This window comes from Manis javanica, chromosome 4 (assembly GCF_040802235.1).
Source record: "Manis javanica isolate MJ-LG chromosome 4, MJ_LKY, whole genome shotgun sequence".
Classification (NCBI taxonomy): Eukaryota; Metazoa; Chordata; class Mammalia; order Pholidota; family Manidae; genus Manis; species Manis javanica.
The window spans coordinates 109,485,971-109,505,590 of record NC_133159.1 but is presented as its reverse complement, the minus strand read 5'-3'; the positions used below and the strand labels follow the sequence as shown (position 1 = coordinate 109,505,590).

General features: G+C 42.9%; 1 protein-coding gene across 1 annotated transcript; it reads left to right on the top strand.

The window, feature by feature from the left end:
* The first annotated feature begins 6,675 nt into the window (after positions 1–6,675).
* Positions 6,676–10,387, top strand: MRPL9 (mitochondrial ribosomal protein L9). The gene is made up of 7 exons (XM_017656854.1): positions 6,676–6,869; positions 7,051–7,207; positions 7,675–7,799; positions 8,010–8,060; positions 9,033–9,134; positions 9,647–9,730; positions 9,847–10,387. Exons 1-7 carry the CDS (start codon positions 6,720–6,722, stop codon positions 9,979–9,981), a joined length of 804 nt encoding a protein of 267 aa, XP_017512343.1. The 5' UTR covers positions 6,676–6,719; the 3' UTR covers positions 9,982–10,387.
* The last annotated feature ends 9,233 nt before the right edge of the window (positions 10,388–19,620 follow it).

Sequence of the window (19,620 nt, the reverse complement as noted above, 5' to 3'; positions counted from 1 at the left end):
ACCTCCAGTACTATGTTAAATAAGAGTGGGGAGAGTGGGCATCCCTGTCTTTTTCCCGATCTCAGAGGAAATGCTTTCAGCTTCTCGCTGTTCAGTATAATGCTGGCTGTGGGTTTATCATATATGGCCTTTATTATGTTGAGGTACTTGCCCTCTATTCCCATTTTGCTGAGAGTTTTTATCATGATTGGATGGTGAATTTTGTCAAATGCTTTTTCAGCATCTATGGAGATGATCATGTGTTTTTTTGTCTTTCTTTTTGTTGATGTGGTGGGTGATGTTGATGGATTTTCGAATGTTGTACCATCCTTGCATCCCTGGGATGAATCCCACTTGGTCATGTTGTATGATCCTTTTGATACACTGTTGAATTCTGTTTGCTAATATTTTATTAAGTATTTTTGCATCTACACTCATCAGGGATATTGGTCTGTAATTTTCTTTTTTGGTGGGATCTTTGCCTGGTTTTGGTATTAGGGTGATGTTGGCTTCATAGAATGAGTTTGGGAGTATTCCCTCTTCTTCTATTTCTTGGAACACTTTAAGGAGAATGGGTATTATGTCTTCTCTGTGTGTCTGATAAAATTCCGAGGTAAATCCGTCTGGCCCTGGGGTTTTGTTCTTGGGTAGTTTTTTTATTACTGTTTCAATTTCTTTGCTCGTAATTGGTTTGTTTAACTTTTGTGTTTCTTCCTTGGTCAGTCTTGGGAGGTTGTATTTTTCTAGGAAGTTGTCCATTTCTTCTAGGTTTTCCAGCTTGTTGGCATATAGGTTTTCATAGTAGTCTTTAATAATTCTTTGTATTTCTGTGGAGTCTGTCGTGATTTTTCCATTCTCATTTCTGATTATGTTGATGTGTGTTGATTCTTTTTCTCTTAATAAGTTGGGCTAGAGGCTTATCTATTTTGTTTATTTTCTCAAAGAACCAGCTCTTGGTTTCGTTGATTTTTGCTATTGTTTTATTCTTCTCAATTTTGTTTATTTCTTCTCTGATCTTTATTATGTCCCTCCTTCTGCTGACTTTAGGCCTCATTTGTTCTTCTTTTTCTAGTTTTGATAATTGTGATGTTAGACTATTCATTTGGGATTGTTCTTCCTTCTTCAAGTGTGCCTGGATTGCTATATACTTTCCTCTTAAGACTGCTTTCGCTGCATCCCATAGAAGCTGGGGCTTAGTGTTGTTGTTTTTATTTGTTTGTATATATTCCTTGATCTCTATTTTGATTTGTTCATTGATCCATTGATTATTTAGTAGCATTTTGTTAAGCCTCCATGTGTTTGTGAGCCTTTTTGTTTTCTTTGTAGAATTTATTTCTACTTTTATACCTTTGTGGTCTGAAAAATTGGTTGGTAGAATTTCAATATTTTGGAATATACTGAGGCTCTTTTTGTGAGCTAGTATGTGGTCTATTCTGGAGAATGTTCCATGTACACTTGAGAAGAATGTATATCCTGTTGCTTTTGGATGTAGAGTTCTATAGATGTCTATTAGGTCCATCTGTTCTAGTGTGTTGTTCAGTGCCTGTGTGTCCTTACTTATTTTCTGCCCGGTGGATCTATCCTTTGGGCTGAGTGGTGTGTTGCAGTCTCCTACAATGAATGCATTGCAGTCTATTTGCCTCTTTAGTTCTGTTAGTATTTGCTTCACATATGCTGGTGCTCCTGTATTGGGTGCATATATAGTTAGAATGGTTATATCCTCTTGTTGGATTGAGCCCTTTATCATTATGTAGTGTCCTTCTTTATCTCTTGTGACTTTCTTTGTTTTGAAGTCTATTTTGTCTGATATTAGTACTGAAACCCCTGCTTTCTTCTCACTGTTGTTTGCCTGAAATATGTTTTTCCATCCCTTGACTTTTAGTCTATGCTTATCTTTGGGTTTAAGGTGAGTTTCTTGTAAGCAGCATATAGATGGGTCTTGCTTTTTTATCCATTCTGTTACTCTGTGTCTTTTGATTGGTGCATTAAGTCCATTTACATTTAGGGTGACTATTGAGAGATATGTACTTATTGCCATTGCAGGCTTTAGATTCATAGTTACCAAAGGTTCAAGGTTAGCTTCTTTAGTATCTTACTGCCTAACTTAGCTCGCTTATTGAGCTGTTATATACACTGTCTGGAGATTCTTTTCTTCTCTCCCTTCTTAGTCCTCCTCCTCTATTCTCCATATGTTGTGTGTTTTGTTCTGTGCTCTTTTTAGGGGTGCTCCCATCTACAGCAGTCCCTGTAGGATGCCCTGTAGAGGTGCTTTGTGGGAAGCAAATTCCCTCAGCTTTTGCTTGTCTGGGAATTGTTTAATCCCACCATCATATTTAAATGATAGTCGTGTCTGGATACAGTATCCTTGGTTCAAGGCCCTTCTGTTTCATTGCATTAAGTATATCATGCCATTCTCTTCTGGCCTGTAGGGTTTCTGTCGAGAAGTCTGATGTTAGCCTGATGGGTTTTCCTTCATAGGTGACCTTTTTCTCTCTAGCTGCCTTTAAAACTCTTTCCTTGTCCTTGATCCTTGCCATTTTAATTACTATGTGTCTTGGTGTTGTCCTCCTTGGATCCTTTCTGTTAGCAGTTCTGTGTAATTCCATGGTCTGTTCGATTATTTCCTCCCCCAGTTTGGGGAAGTTTTCAGCAATTATTTCTTCAAAGAGACTTTCTATCCCTTTTCCTCTTTCTTCTTCTTCTGGTATCCCTATAATGTGAATATTATTCCTTTCGGCTTGGTCACATAGTTGTCTTAGTGTTGTTTCATTCCTGGAGATCCTTTTATCTCTCTCTATGTCAGCTTCTATACGTTCCTGTTCTCTGGCTTCTATTCCTTCAGTGGCCTCTTGCATCTTATCCATTCTGCTTATAAATCCTTCCAGGGATTGTTTCACTTCTGTGATCTCCTTCCTGACATCTGTGATCTCCCTCCGGACTTCATCCCACTGCTCTTGCATTTTTCTCTGCATCTCATCCCATTGCTCTTGCATTTTTCTCTTTATCTCTGTCTGCATGTTCATGATTTTTTTAATTCTTTTTCAGGAGGACTGGTTAGGTCTGTCTCCTTCTCAGGTGTTGTCTCTGTGATCTTTGTCTGCCTGTTGTTTAGCCTTTTCATGGTGATAGAGATAGTTTGCAGAGCTGGTACAAGTGACCGCTGGAAGAGCTTCCCTTCTTGTTGGTTTGTGGCCTTCCTCTCCTGGGAGAATAGCGACCTCTAGTGGCTTGTGCTGGGCAGCTGTGTCCATACAGGGCTTCTGCTTCCTGCCCGGTTGCTATGGGGTTTATCTCCGCTGTTGCTGTGGGCTTGGCCTGGCTGGGGCTGTTCCTCCAAAATGGTGGAGCCCCATTGGAGGGGGATCGGCTGGGAGGCTTTTTATCTCCGTAAGGGGCCTCTGTCCTCCCTGATGCCCAGGGGGTTAGAGTGCCCAGAGATCCCCAGATTCCCTGCCTCTGGTCTAAGTCACCTGTCCTGCCCCTTTAAGACTTCCAAAAAGCACTCTCCAAACCAAAACAACAACAGCAACAATGAGAGAGGGAACAGAAAAAAAAAAAAAAAAGGAAAAAACACGCGATTTTTTTTTTTCCTCAGGCGCCGGTCCCAGGCACCCGCTCACTGGTCCTGCTGCCCTGCCTCCCTAGCACCAAGGGTCCTGTCCCTTCAAGGCTTCCAAAAAGCACCCGCCCACTGGTCCCGCAGGGAAAAACGCGTGATATTCTTTGTCCTCAGGCACCGGTCCCAGGCACCCTCTCACCAGTCCCGCCGCCCTGCCTCCCTAGCACTGGGGTCCCTGTCCCTTTAAGGCTTCCAAAAAGCACTCGCCAAAAAGAGAAAAAAAAAGGGGAAAAATGCGCGATTTCCTCCGTCCTCAGGTGCCGGTCTCAGGCACCCGCCCACCGGTCCCACAGGGAAAAACGCGCGATATTCTTTGTCCTCAGGCGCCGGTCCCAGGCACCCACTCACCAGTCCTGCTGCTCTGCCTCCCTAGCACCAGGGTCCCTCTCCCTTTAAGGCTTCCAAAAAACACTCGCCAAAAAGAAAAAAAAAAAAAAGGTGGGGGGGAACGCGCGATTTCCTCCGTCCTCAGGCGCCAGTCTCAGGCACCCGCCCACCGGTCCCGCAGGGAAAAACGCAGGATATTCTTTGTCCTCAGGCACCGGTCCCAGGCACCCGCTCACGAGTCCCGCCACCCTGCCTCCCTAGCGCCGGGGTCCCTGTCCCTTTAAAGCTTCCAAAAAGCACTCGCCAAAAAGAGAAAGAAAAAGGGGAAAAACGCGCAATTTCCTCCATCCTCAAGTGCCAGTCTCAGGCACCCGCCCACTGGTCCCACAGGGAAACACGCGGGATATTCTTTGTCCTCAGGCGCCGGTCCCAGGCACCCACTCACCAGTCCCGCCACCCTGCCTCCCTAGTACCGGGGTCCCTGTCCCTTTAAGGCTTCCGAAAAGCACTCGCCAAAAAGAGAAAAAAAAAAAAGGGGGGAAAAACGCGCGATTTCCTCCATCCTCAGGCACCGGTCCCAGGCACCCGCTCACCGGTCCCGCCACCCTGCCTCCCTAGCAACGGGGTCCCTGTCCCTTTAAGGCTTCCAAAAAGCACTCGCAAAAAAAAAAAAAAAAACCCGCTCCAGTTTTTTTCCACCCACCGGGAGCCACCGGGAGGGGCGCTTGGGTCCCGCCGGGCCGGGGCTTGTATCTTACCCCCTTCGCAAGGCGCTGGGTTCTTACAGGTGTGGATGTGGTCTGGATGTTGTCCTGTGTCCTGTGGTCTCTATTTTAGGAAGATTTTTCTTTGTTATATTTTCAAAGCTCTATGTGTTTTTGGGAGGAGATTTCCACTGCTCTACTCACGCCGCCATCTTGGCTCCCAAAGACAGATTTTTGTGGTAAATTTCTCCACATTTAAATAATATTGGCTATTAATTTAAAAAATAAAAACTTAATTTAAAAAAAACCAACATTGTAAGCAAAAATTGTGGCTCCTTCAGGGCCACCAGTTTGAGACCTCTGCATATTCATTCATTTATCCACTCAACAAATATTTATTGAAGGCCTACTACAAGTCAGGCACTATTCTAGGTGATTGGGATACACCAATAAACACAACAAAGATCCCTGCCCAGTGGAACTTTTGAGAGTAAGCCTAAACAATAAACATAATTGTGTTATAAGATCATAGATGCTATGGAGAAAACTAGAGCAGAATAAAAGAGGATCAGGAGTGTGAAGGGGCGGGATGGGGCAGGTTGCAGAAATAGGGTGATCCAACTAGGCCTCACTGAACAGGTGACATTTAATCAAAGACTTGAAGGAGATGAGAGTTAGCCAAATCAACATCTGGGGCTTTTTGTGCCCAAGCAACATCCAGTGCAAAAGCCCTAGGAAGAAAATGCCTGGTGTTTTCAAGTAACAGCAAGGAGGCCACTGTGGTTGGAGCAATGTAAGCTATAGGGAGAGTAGAAGGAGATGAGGTTAGAGAAAGAATGGGCCAGTTTGTATAGATGCTTGCAGATGCCTGTATGGCCTTTTTCTTTTGAGTAAAGGGAGAAGTCATTGCCAAGTTTTGGGCAGAAGAGTGGCATGATCTGATTTATATTTTTAAAAAGATCCTGACTTGTAAATAAACTGTAGAGTTTATTTAAATACGGAAGGCTACAGGTGAGGCAGTTTGGTGCAGGCTAACAGAGATCAGTTTAGTTTGGACATGTTAACTTTGACTTGTCCATTACACATATAAGGGGAAGATGACAAATAAGCAGTTGAATATTCAAGTCTGGAGTTTAAAGTCTAGTATGGAGATAGAAATTTGGAAGTCATTGACATATAAACACTGTAAGCCCTGTGACTGAATGAGATCAAGAGTGAGTGTGCTTACTCAGAAGAGTAAAATCCAAAGGCTGAGCCCTTGGGGGTACTGCAGGAAGTGGGCAGAAATGGAGGTATTAGTAAAGGAGACTGGGAAGAAAACTGGTGTATTGTAAGATAGGTAAAGAAAGTGTAATTAGGAAAGACGACTGGTCAAAGGCTATTTATGCGTCAAATAACATGCCTAGAGCATCTTTACATAATATTCTCTGCCAAACACACCCTATTCATTCCATTTATATGTTCAGCACTGAGACCCTCCACCAAGGAACCATCAGGGTCCTAACAGTTTCCTTTTTGTGTGGCTCCCTCGTGATTTAGAATTGTTCTGTAAATGCCGCATTGTATTTTAAGAGTTAGACTCCTCCTGGGGTTGGCATAGTTTTCCAAAGGATTCCATCCTTCCACCATTTTAGGTAGATTTAAGGAAGGAAAAGTGAGAGCAGTATCCCTCTTCCCACAGTATCCAGTTATCTTAGAATGTCAGATTTGGAAGCGACCTCAGCTGCTAGAGCTAAACCAACGCTGCATTCTAAAGTGAAGCCATCAGGGAGATAGAGTGTCTTTTCCGTCAGTCCACCTGACACTCATTCCACTATCTAGCAAAAACTGTTGGCGTCCCTCCCCCGAAAATAAGTAGAAGGGAGTGAGGAACAGGCTGAATCGCGGAGCGTTAACCCAGATTTCTCTCCGCGCGGCGGCAGCGCCCCGGTGAGCCCCGGCCCGTCGCCGCCGCCCGTCGCCCCCGCTCAGCCAGGACCCAGACGCGCCGCCTCAGGCGCGCCAGGGGCAGCCCGTGGGGGCCTTCTCCGTGGGGGCCTTCCCCGCCGCCCGGCGCCGGGCGCCGCCTCCTGCTCTCCGCGCGCGGAAACATGGCTGCCGTCGCTGTCGGTGCTCGCGGCCGAGTTCTGCGAGCGGGCGCTGAACGGCTGCTGAGAGGGGGAGTCCGGGAGCTACTGGCGCCACGGCATGAGGGGGGCATCTCCGGCCGGGAGCGCGACTTCAGCCTCTCCCACGGTCGGGTAAGGGCCGGCTCCGAGTCACGGAGTTCTTGCCTGTGGTGGGGTTACTGACACCCGAGTGTTGTCTCTGGGGGCGCGTTGGGACCTGCTGGAGTAACGCGCGGTCCGTGAGCTGGCGGCGGCGGGGACAGGAGGGCTCGCTCCGTGGCCGTTCGCTCACCCCGGCCCCCCTGGCCTCCAGGGCACGGTCATCGTAGAGCGTTGGTGGAAGGTGCCGCTGGCCGGAGAAGGTCGGAAGCCGCGCCTGCACCGGCGACACCGCGTCTACAAGCTGGTGGAGGACACAAAACACCGGCCCAAAGACAACCTGGAGCTAATCCTCACTCAGTCAGTGGAAGGTAAGGCCTGGCAGAGGTACTTCCCATCTCAGGCTGGCCCAGTTTGTCATCCACTTTTCCCCCTCAGCTGTTTGCTGGCCTTTCTCTACTTTGTGGAAATGAACAGCTCTATATTTGAGAAGAGGAAACCATAAAAATTACTGTGCCATTGGTTGCTTGCTTGGAAAATTAGTACATGAATGCATCAACATCATTAATAGTGTGTGGGGAGAGATGCCCGACAGATGTGCCACAGATTCAGAAATCCTGTGTTAGGATGACACCATACTTGGTACAGGGATTAAATACTAAGTTTCTAAGTCAGACCCTAAAGAAACTAATTAGAAGTCTCATAAGTGTTGTACTTAATATTAATTAACATTTTTCCTAGGAAGAATACTGTGAGAGAATAAGAGGATTCTTACTTGGGTCACCTTATCCTTAGGGCTTCCTAGATAGTTCTAATCCAGTGTCTGTGTTCTTGGCAGAACTTGGAGTGAGGGGTGACCTCGTCTCAGTGAAGAAATCCATGGGCCGAAATCAACTACTTCCTCAAGGACTGGCTGTATATGCATCCCCTGAAAACAAGAAGCTGTTTGAAGAGGAGAAATTGGTGAGCTCAAAGGCAGAGGCACTTGGAAGAATAAAACCTTAAGATTTCCTCTAGTAACTTTGTCTTTGATTTATTTAATTTAAATATGAGACAGGGACTAGAAGAACAGGAACCTAGAGGCCCAGCTTATTCTCAGCATAGGAAGAATTTGATATTTGTCATGGACTCATTTTTCTTTTACTTTTTTTCATGTTGAACTTACTTTTCTAGCTGAGACAAGAAGGAAAATTAGAGAAGATCCAGACCAAGGCAGGTGAAGCGGTGAGTAGAAACATAGAAAGTCCTTATTTATTGGTCGCCTGTAGGTATCACCAGTAATCTCTTCCTGATAGGCTCCTTGATTTCCTTTAAGTCTCCTGATTGCAGGCACAAGGATAGGGGAAAGGGGAAGTGTTGTGGCTGTCATACTGGTTGGTATTGAGATCTCCCAGGAGATCCTGACTTGTTGGATGAAGTGCCCTACCTTTTTGAGGGAAACCCGGATGTGAACACCAGGAGACCCATGGAAAAGTGAGATAAGGGCTCTGCCTCTAGGGATATTCACAGATAAGTTGGAGAAAACATAAAGAAACTAGAAAGTGATCAGTAAATTCAAGGCAATAGATTATAAGAATGTCATGGACTAAAATGGGTGAGGGTGATTGAGGTCTTTTTTTCAGAAGGGATTGAATTAGGACTCATGGGATTAGTAGGCTTTGGATAGGCCAGAAAGGTGGGAAAGGTATTCTTGAGGAAAAAAAATGTAAGTGGATAATTAAAGCATGTTTTAACAAAGAAAGTTGAACAGTCTTGCTAAAACAGAAAGGATTGGAGCAAGATTTACAAAATATCTTGAATCCATAGCTATTTAATTTATCCTTCATTCTGTAAACAGGAGGTATAATTAATGGAGTATGGGTAGGCCAGAGTATTAGGTTACAATGGTCTATAAACGTCATTCTATCCTGAGATGTACCACTGGCCACCATTGATAAATGTAACTTTGACATGGCCTGTTCCTCCTTGCATAGGAAGAGCCAGCCAGGTATAAGTGACATTGCCTTCTAAAGTATCACTGAAACATCTTCACAATATCTACCTTGAGACAATAAGAGTGTTCATCTTATCATTTATCTTGGCTGTGAGGCAGAAATTATGCCCCTTGCCTTAACTCTCAGACCTTGTGCCTCTTGCTAACATGTTTCCTGTCCTTTGGTTCCAAGTCTAACCTATCTCGATTATAATTCCTCTCAGACAGTGAAATTTCTGAGAAGCTGTCACCTGGAGGTGGGGATGAAGAACAATGTGAAATGGGAGCTAAACCCTGAAATAGTTGCCCGCCACTTCTTCAAAAATGTGAGTTTTCCCAAACACCACTGGACCCCTGAGGGTAGAAGCTACCCCTGGGAAGGATGCCCAGTATTGATCTTTTTGTTAGGAAAGGGTATGTTCATCCAGCTGGAGTTACGGAAAGTGTTCTTTGTTGGTTTGCAGGGGTGTGGGAAAGAAATGGCTAAGAACTAAGTGTGGTCATATAGAATTTGAAGATGGATAGGAAAGGATTGTGGTATCATTTATTTTCTCTCTAGAGAGAGAGGAAAACTGAGGAAATGTGACCTGCCAGAGAATTTTTACTTTTGTAAATGAAGTGATTTTGGTTTCAAGCCTTATTTCCCTTTGTGAATCACCTTCCTCTCTGAGAAATTAGGACAGTTTCTCTGCCATGATCTTTGGAGGTCTGTGCCCTTACATGAAATCACCCAGGGTAAACTCCCCAGTTTTATTTATGCCACTACAAGAAAGTCTAGAACTTTGAGGTTGCCTGCAGTAGCATGTAAACAGCTCCTTTTGACTGTAATGTTTTACAGCTTGGTGTTGTGGTCGCCACACATGCATTAAAGTTACCAGAAGGGCCCATTACACAATGGGGCGAGTACTGGTGTGAGGTGACGGTGAGTGTTTCATGTACTGGCTCCTTTTTTTTGACTGGGTTAAAAGCTGCAATTGGGTGGTGTTAGCCATTATCTGCCCAACTGATCTCTGAGGATTCCTGTTGTTTTATGTACAGGTAAATGGGCTTGACACTGTGAGAGTACCAATGTCTGTGGTGAACTTTGAGAGGCCCAAGACCAAAAGACGCAAGTACTGGTTAGCCCAGCAAGCTGCCAAAGGAATGTCCCCCACTGGCTCCCAGATGATCTGATCCTATTCTCCCTGAAAAGCAGCAAAGCAGAATCAAAGGAACAGTGGAGCAAAGATGGGCGAACATCCTGATAGCACACCTTGCTTTAATCAAATATGAAATTTCAGAGAGCATATGGGGACATCAGACTAAACTGCGTATACATGTTGAATTCTATTTGCCGTCTCCAACTTCAACTGTTAGTGTATCTGGCCTTCTAGGGCAATCCTGCTGAAGTACCAGGTTGTATATTTGATAAGCTGAATATTAATAGACCAAAATGGTCTAGATCCTTTTTAGCCTCTTTCTCCATTGCAATTCATTAGAACAAATTGAAGAGCCAGCCATTGTCTCCACTATTTGGCTCTGTCTTGTCACCCAATCTGAACATTTCTATTTTGAGAAGAAATAAAGAGATTGTATTCTTTTTAGGTGTTATTTACTGGGCTTGAGTAGATGGGACTGGACATCCATGTGGGAAGTCCTCTTTAGCCACTCGGGTTTCATGCTAAAAAGGAAGAAAGAAGAAAGACATTTGCATTCTGGAAGAAAAATATGGCAGAGTAAACATGCTCACAGATCTACAGAAAAATATTCAAGATTTCAGGGAGGACTTTAACAAAGAAAAGACCAGAAAAAGGCACTCAAAGCTGAAGAATACAGTATCTGAAATGAAATGTACAATGGAGGGATTTTAGAATAGATTATTATGGGTTGAAAGGCAAGGCAGAAACCTCCCCCAAATGCATAAAACACAAAAATACAGCAAATACAACTAGACTTGAAGACTGCAGAACAGACTACCTTCATCTGGGGAAGAAGACCACACGCAAAGGGTAAAGTGGCAAAGCTGAGATCAAGCGGGACCCAAGTCTTCCATCACTCCAGCCTACAGGCAGAAGAAAGAGGAATGGAGTGGGGAGGGGCTAGGAGCCCAGGATTCTGAACAGCTGGTCCTGGAGATCTGCTCTGGGAGCATGAGCCCCCATGACATGGGGTTCTGGTGACTGGTGAGGCTGGACATCAAGGACAGGTGGAACACTGGGAGGCTGAAATCCACCTGCTTGTGGAGAACAGGCATACTCTACCAATCCCCTAAGAAGAACGCAAAGCAGGCAGATTGAAAGACTTCCCAGAAATGGGAGGAGTGCCAGAGGGGCAACTACTGGGTGGAGCTCTCTTTTCAGGAGAAAGGGCAGGTGGACAATACCTCCCCAGCCCTCCCTCAGCCCAACAGGTTGGGAACTCGGGAGCCTGAGATGATCCACCCCCATCGCACGCAACACAGCCCCGAGGCTCCTCCCTGCATGTGCTGCTGGCAGGCAATCCACTTGGCCAAGCAGTAGGGACAGACTTTGCTGCATAGCAGGCAGAGGGAGCCTCTCCCAGATTCCTCAGCTCTGTTTTAGCCCAACCACAGAGGTGCCTGCAGGAACCAGTCCCAAGAGCCCCCAACCCAGAGGTATCCAAGCCCGGTGCTGTGCATCAGGCCCAGGCAAAGCCATGCATCAGGCCACCCACCCTATTAAGTCTACAGCCCTCCTATTGCTGCAGGCCAACCAGAGGGTGGCCATGCCCACAGCAATTCCAGCAGAAACTTGTGCACTGATCACAAAGGCACAGCCAAAACAAACTGCCCACCCAGACAGACCACTACAGAAGCCAGACAGAATGGCGGCCCCACCCACTGCATGCCAACAGCTGGGGCTCCCGCACTGAAGAGTGAAGAGTTGTGGCACCAGAGGACACCTTCATAAAGCTATTACTCCATAGGCAGGGAAGCATAGCAGAGCCATCTAATACAAACAAACAGAAACCCTGACGAAATGAGAAGGCAGAAGAATATGTTTCAAACGAAATTACAAGACACCACAAAGAGGACTAAATGAAACATCACCAATCTTCTTGATAAAGATTTCAAAGTAAAATCATAAATATGCTCACAGATCTACAGAAAAATATTCAAGATTTCAGGGAGGACTTCAACAAAGAAAAGACCAGAAAATAGGACTCAAAGCTGAAGAATACAGTATCTGAAATGAAATGTACAATGGAGGGATTTTAGAATAGATTATTATGGGTTGAAGAAGCTGTGAATGAAGTGGAAATTAGGGAACCGGAAAACAAGCTGAAGAACAGAAAAGGATCTCTAGGAAAGAAAGAATAATAAGAGCTGTGTGACCAATCTAAATGGAACAATATTCACATATGAGGGGTACCAGAAGGAGAAGAGGGAGACATGGTTAGAAAGTCTCTTAGGAAATAATTGTTGAAAACTTCCCCAATCTGGGGAAGAAAATAGACACTCAGGTCATGGAAGTTCAGGGAGCCCCTAACAAAAGGAACCCCAGGAAGACAACACCAAGACACAAAAATAATTTAAATGGCAGAACAGGATTAAAGATGGCTGCATGAGAGGTGAGACAGTGACCTACTCCTAAAATGACATATAATACAAAAATATAATTAATAGAGCTAATCCGGAAAGAGTAACAGGAAAGAAGGTTGCACCAGACTGCATACACCTGGAGAAAAGAGCAGACTTCATGGAACAGGGTAACATACCAAAGCGGTGACCCGGGAGGACCCAAACCCTTCCCCCACCCCACATCACTGGTGGGAGGAAGAGAAACAGTGGGGAGTAGAGGCCTGGGACTGCTGAACACCTACCCTTGGAGGTCTGCTTTGGGAGCACGAACCTACATTGCATGGTGCTCTTGTGATTAGTGGGGTGAGAAAGCTAAGAGGTGGAATACCTGGAGAGACAGAGATTCCAACTACTTGTGGAAAACAGGAATTCACATGCGGCTAAGCTGGGCAGGCAGTCTGAGAGACTTCATGACAGCTAGAGGGCTTCTAAAGGGGCAAGGATTGCACAGAGCTTAGTGCACAGGAGAAAGGACAGGTAGACAAAATTGTTGGGGTGCACTCTGCCCAACAGGTTGGGAACTTAAACGATCATCAGGTGCTCCATCCCCCTGGCTGTCTATGCAGCTCCAAGGCCCCCCACTATGATACGCAACCTGCTGTGTCTTCCAGCCAGCCTGCACCTGGCTCACAAACCAGCTGCTGCTGCCCTGGTAGCAGGACAGCCAGAGGGAAGCCCCACCTATGGCAGCTACAAACACAAACCATAGAGGTTTATACCTGTGTGTTCAGTCCATTGGTTCTGGCAGTGGAGACAGGCAAAACAGCCAGGAAACAGGAACCAGCTCTTTCCTCCCCCTAGGTATCAGCAGCACTCCCCTGCAACCCCTGATGTAGCTCCAGGGGCTGAGTAGCTCCAAACAGTAGAGCTTCTGGGCACCAGAGGGTGCCACATACAAATATGAAACATCAAAGGAACCTGGTTCAAAATCTCAACACCAGAGAAAGGACCAAGTAAGACTGAATTATTAAATCTTCCTGAAAGATTTCAAAATAAAAATCATTTACGTGCTCATGGAGGTACAGAACAATATTCAAGAACTCAGAAACAAATTTAGGATGGAGATCCAATGGTTGAAGAGCACAATGGAGAGTATTAAAACCAGATTTGATACAGTGGAGGAGACAATAAGTGAAATAGAAATTAGGGAAGAGGAATACAAAGAAGCTGAGGCACAGAGAGAAAAAAGGGTCTCTAAGAATGAAAGAATACTGAGAGAACTGTGACCAATCCAAGCAGAACAATATTCGTATTATGTGAGTACCAGAAGAAGAAGAGAAAGAAAAAGGGATAGAAAGTGTCTTTGAGGTGGTAATTGCTGAAAACTTCCCCAATCTGGGGAAGGAGATAGTCTCTCAGACCATGGAGGTCCACAGATCTCCCAATACAAGGGACCCAAGGAAGATGACACGAACATATAATAATGAAAATGGCAAAGAACAAGGAAAACAACAGACTATTAAAAGCAACCAGAGAGAGAAGTAAGATCACATACAAAGGAAAACACATCAGGCTATCATCACACTTCTCAGCAGAAACCTTACAGGCCAGAAGGGAGTGGCATGATATATTTAATGCAATGAAGCAGAAGGGCCTCGAGCCAAGAATACTTTATCCAGGAAGATTATCATTTAAATTTGAAGGAGGGATTAAACGATTTCCAGATAAGCAAAAGCTGAGAGAATTTAGCTCCCACAAACCATCTCTACAGTGTATTTTGGAGGGACTGCTGTACATGGAAGTGTTCCTAAGGTTAAATAGCTGTCACCAGAGGTAATAAAAAGGGATAGACAAAGAGTACAGAATATAAGACCTAATATATAAAGAGTGGAGGGGGGGGGAAGAACCTTTAGATTGTGTTTGTAATAGCATACTGAGTTAAGTTAGACTCTTAGGTAGTAAGGAAGCTACCCTTGAACCTTTGGTAACCACGGATCTAAAGCCTGCAATAGCAATAAGAACATACCAATTGATAATCACCCTAAATATAAATGCTCTGAATGCACCAATCAAGACATAGAGTCACTGAATAGATAAAAGAACGAGACCCACCTATACGCTGCCTACAAGAGACTCACTTCAAACCCAAAGACATACACAGACTAAAAGTGAAGGGATGGAAAAAGATATTTCATGCAACTAATAGGGGTAAAAAAGCAGGTGTTGAAGTACTTGTATCAGACAAAATACACTTTAAAACAAAGAAAGTCACAAGAGACAAAGATGGAAATTACATAATGATAAAGGGGTCAATCCAACAAGAGGGTATAACCATTATAAATATCTGCATGCAACACAGGAGCACCTACGTATGTGAAACAAATACTAACAGAATTAAAGGGGAAATAGAATGCAATGCATTCATTATAGGATACTTCAACACTCCACTAACTTCAAAGGACAGATCAGCCAGACAGAAAATAAGACAGAGGCACTGGACAACACATTAGAACAGATGGACCTAACAGACATCTACAGAACTCTCCACCCAAAAGCAGCAGGATACACATTTCTCTCAAGTGCACATGGAACATTTTCCAGAATAGATCACATACTAGGCCACGAAAGGAACCTCAGTAAATTCGAAGAGATTAAAATTCTACCAACAAGCTTCTCAGACCACAAGGTTGTGACACTAGAAATAAATTACGCAAAGAAAACCAAAAAGCCTACAAATACATGGAGGCTTGACAACATGCTCCTAAACAATCAATGGATCAATGACCAAATAAAAACAGATCAAGCAATATATGGAGACAAATGACAACAGTGATTTAGCAATGCAAAATCTGTGGGATGCAGTGAGGGTGGTGCTAAGAGGGAAGTATATTGCAATACAGGCCTACCTCAGGAAAGAACAACAATCCCAAATGAACAGTCTAAACAATGAAACTAGAAAGAGAACAAATGAGGCCCAAAGTCAGTAGAAGGAGGGACATAATAAAGATAAGAGCAGAAATAAATAAAATCAAGAAAGAATCAATGAAAGCAGGAGCTGGTTCTTTGAGAAAATTAACAAAATAGATATCCCCCTAGCCAGACTTACCACAAAAAAAAAGAGAGTCTACACACATAAACAATCAGAAATGAAAAAGGAAAAATCACTATGAACACCACAGAAATACAAAGAATTAAGGGAGAATACTATGGAAAATTATATGCTAACAAACTGGACAACCTAGAAGAAATGGACAACTTTCTAGAAAAATACAACCCTCCAAGGCTGACCCAGATAGAAACAGAAAATCTGAACAGACCAATTACTAGCAATGAAATTGAGTTGCTAATCAAAAAATTAAGAACAAAATGCGTGCACCAGATGGCTCCATGGCTGAATTTTATCAAACATTTAGTGAAGATCCAGTAACCATCCTCCTTAAATTTTTCCAAAAACTAGACAAGGAAGGAATACCTCCAAACTCATTCTATGAGGCCAGTATCACCCTAATACCAAAACCAGCCAAAGGCACCACAAAAAAAGAAAATTACAAACCAATATCCCTGATGAACACAGATGCAAAAATACTCAACAAAATATTAGCAAATCGAATTAAAAAATACATCAAGAGGATAATACATCATGATCAAGTGGGATTAATCTCAGGGATGCAAGGATGGTACAACATTGGAAAATCCATCAACATCATCCACCATATCAACAAAGAGGACAAAAACCACACGATCACCTCCATAGATGCTGAAAAAGCATTTGACAAAATTCAAAATCCATTCATGATAAAAACTCAACAAAATGGGTATAGAGGGCAAGTACCTCAACATAATAAAGGCTGTGTATATTAACCCACAGCCAACATCATAATTAACAGTGAGAAGCTGAAAGCTTTTCCCCTAAGATTGGGAACAAGACAAGGATGCCCACTCTCTTCACTACTATTCAACATAGTTCTGGAGGTCCTCGCCATGGCAATCATACAACACAAAGAAAGAAAACACATCTAGATTGATAAAGAAGAAAAACTGACACTGTTTGCAGATGACATGGTATTGTACATAAAAAACCCTAAAGTCTCCACTCCAAAACTACTAGAACTAATATCTGAATTCAGCAAAGTTGCAGGATACAAAATTACTACACAGAAATCTCTTGCATTCCTATACACTAACGAACTAGAAGAAAGAGAAATCAGGAAAACAATTCCATTCACAATTGCATCAAATAGAATAAAATACCTAGGAATAAACCTAACCAAGGAAGTGAAAGACCTATACACTGAAAACTACAAGACACTCATAAGAGAAATTAAAGAAGATACAAATAAATGGAAACATCCTGTGCTTGTGGATAGGAAGAATTAATATTGTCAAAATGGCCATCCTGCCTAAAGCAATCTACAGATTCAATGCAATCCTTATCAAAATACTAACAGCATTCTTCTACAAACTAGAGAAAATAATTCTAAACATATGGAACAACAAAAGATCCCAAACAGCCAAAGCAATCCTGAGAAGGAAGACTAAAGCTGGGAGGATTATGCTTCCCAACTTCAAGCTCTACTACAAAGCCACAGAATCAAGATAATTTGGTACTGGCACAAGAACAGATCCATAGACCAATGGAACAGACTAGAGAGCCCAGATATAAACCCAATATATATGGTCAATTAATATATGATAAAGGAGCCATGGACATATACAATGGGGAAATGACAGCTTCTTCAACAACTGGTGTTGGCAAAACTGGACAGCTATCTGCAAGAGGATGAAACTGGATTATTGTCTATCCCCATACACAAAAGTAAACTCAAAATGGATCAAAGACCTGAATGTAAGTCATGAAACCATAAAACTCTTAGAAGATAACCTAAGCAAAAATCTCCTGAATATAAACATGGGCAACTTTATTTCTGAGTGCATCTCCTCAAGCAAGGGAAACAAAAGCAAAAATGAACACATGGGACTACATCAAACTTAAAAGCTTCTGTACAGCAAAGGACACCATCAGTAGAACAAAAAGGCATCCTACAGCATGGGAGAATATATTTGTAAATGACATCTGGCAAGGGGTTAACATCCAAAATATATAAAGAACTCACATGCCTCAACACCCAAAAAGCAAATAACCTGAATGAAAAAATGGGCAGAGGATATGAAGAGACAATTCTCCAAAGAAGAAATTCAGATGGCCAACAGGCACATGAATAGATGCTCCATATCACTAATCATCAGGGAAATGCAAATTAAAACCACAATGAGATATCACCTCACACCAGTTAGGATGTCCGGTATTGAAAAGACTAAGAACAATAAATTGCTGGCGAGGATGTGGAGAAAGGGGAGCCCTCCTACACTGCTGGTGGAAATGTAAGATAGTTCAAGCATTGTGGGAAGCAATATGGAGGTTTGTCAAAAAACTAAAAATAGAAATACCATTTGACCCGGGAATTCCACTCCTAGGAATTTACCCAAAGAATATAATTTCTCAGATTTAAAAAAGACATATGCACTCCTGTGTTTATTGCAGCACTATTTACAATAGCAAAGATATGGAAGCAACCATCAGTAGATGAATGGATAAAGAAGATGTGGTATATATACACAATGGAATACTACTCAGCCATAAGAAACAAATTCTACAGTTTGCAACAACATGGATGGAGCTGGAGGATATTATGCTCAGTGAAATAAGCCAGGTGGAGAAAGACAAGTACCAAAGATTTCCCTCATTTGTGGAGTATAACAGTGAAGCAAAACTAAGGAACAAAACAACAGACTCAGAGACTCCAAGAAGGGACTAGCAGTTACCAAAGGGGAGGGGTGAGGCAAGGTGGGTGGGGAGGGAGGGAGAAGGGGATTCAGGGGTATTATGATTGGCCCACATGGTGTGGTGGGGATCGGGGGGAAGACAGTGTAGCGCAGAGAAGGGAAATAGTGACTCTGGCTTTTTACTACACTGATGGGCAGTGACTGCAATGGGGTATGGGGGGGACATGATAACAGGGATGAATGTAGTAACCACATTGTTTTTTCACGTGAAACCTTCATAAGAGTGTATATCAATCATACCTTAATAAAATAAATAATTTAAAAAATAAAATAAAATGCAAAAAATAATAATAATTAAAATGGCAAAGATAAAGGATAAGGAGGAAGTATTGGAAGCAACCAGAGAGAAAAAGATTACTTTTAAGGGAAATCCTATCAGGCCATCTGCTGACTTCACACCAGAAACTTTACAGGCCAGAAGGAAGTGGCATGATATATCCAGTGTACTGAAACAGGAACCTCCAACCAAGACTCCTCTACCTGGCAAGATTATCATTCAAATTTGAAGCAAGTATTATATAATTTCCAAATAAAAGTTGAAGGAATTCACCACGAAAATGAGGAACCGAGTCAGAATGACATTTAATGCAGAGGGCTTAGACTTCCTTGGAGACTAAGCACCAAGTCAGCGCTCCCCTGCACTTTTATTAAATTACAGCAAGTAAAAAGACAGGCATCAATTAATGATTATAGGATGAGTTTTTCACCAAGCTAAACAATTGCAAACTAATCTCTTAAAAGTTTCTCTTATGTCTCGTGAAGTTATCTGGCGATGTGAGTCTCATGGTGTGTTCCTTGTCTGGATTTGCCTCAGAAAGGACCACAAGAACTGTTTGCAGTCATTGTCACACCACTCATGACTCACACCAGATTCCAAGACGCAGCACCTATTATTCTTCTCTCTTAGATTAGTTTAGGCTGTAGATTAAGTTTAGGCAGGAACTAAATCACAGCAAGGTTAACTGCTGGGATATCTACAGACCCCTGTAGATGGAAGTCTTGTAAGGCTAAATAGCTTTCACCAGTAAAAGTAAACCCATAGTAAAAGTAGTAGACCAAATAATTACCAAGCCAGTACAAAATTAGAGCATAATCAACTATTCACAAAATAAGTCAAGGGATACACAAAAAGTGTGGATTATGACATCTAATACATAAAGTGTAGAGGAGGAAGAAGGGAAATGGGGGAGGGATTGGGTTAGGTAGTGAGGTAGGGTGAAGGGGATAAATGAGTACAATAATTCATGATTACAATATAAGTTGGTCATAGGGACTGTAGTAAAGATGTCATTTTTCCCCAAATTGATATGTAGTTTTAATGTACTTAGTCAAAATCCCCCTAAAATTTTGTGCATATATAGAAGATCATTCTAAAATATATGGAAAGCAAAGGAACTAGGATAGCTAAAATAATTTTGGAAAAGGTGAATAAACTGTGAGGGATCAGT

Coding starts and splice junctions, on each gene's coding strand:
- MRPL9 (XM_017656854.1), top strand. CDS start 6,720: ATGGCTGCCGTCGCTGTCGGTGCTCGCGGCCGAGTTCTGCGAGCGGGC. Junction 6,870..7,050: donor TCAGCCTCTCCCACGGTCGG/GTAAGGGCCGGC, acceptor CCTGGCCTCCAG/GGCACGGTCATCGTAGAGCG. Junction 8,061..9,032: donor AGACCAAGGCAGGTGAAGCG/GTGAGTAGAAAC, acceptor AATTCCTCTCAG/ACAGTGAAATTTCTGAGAAG.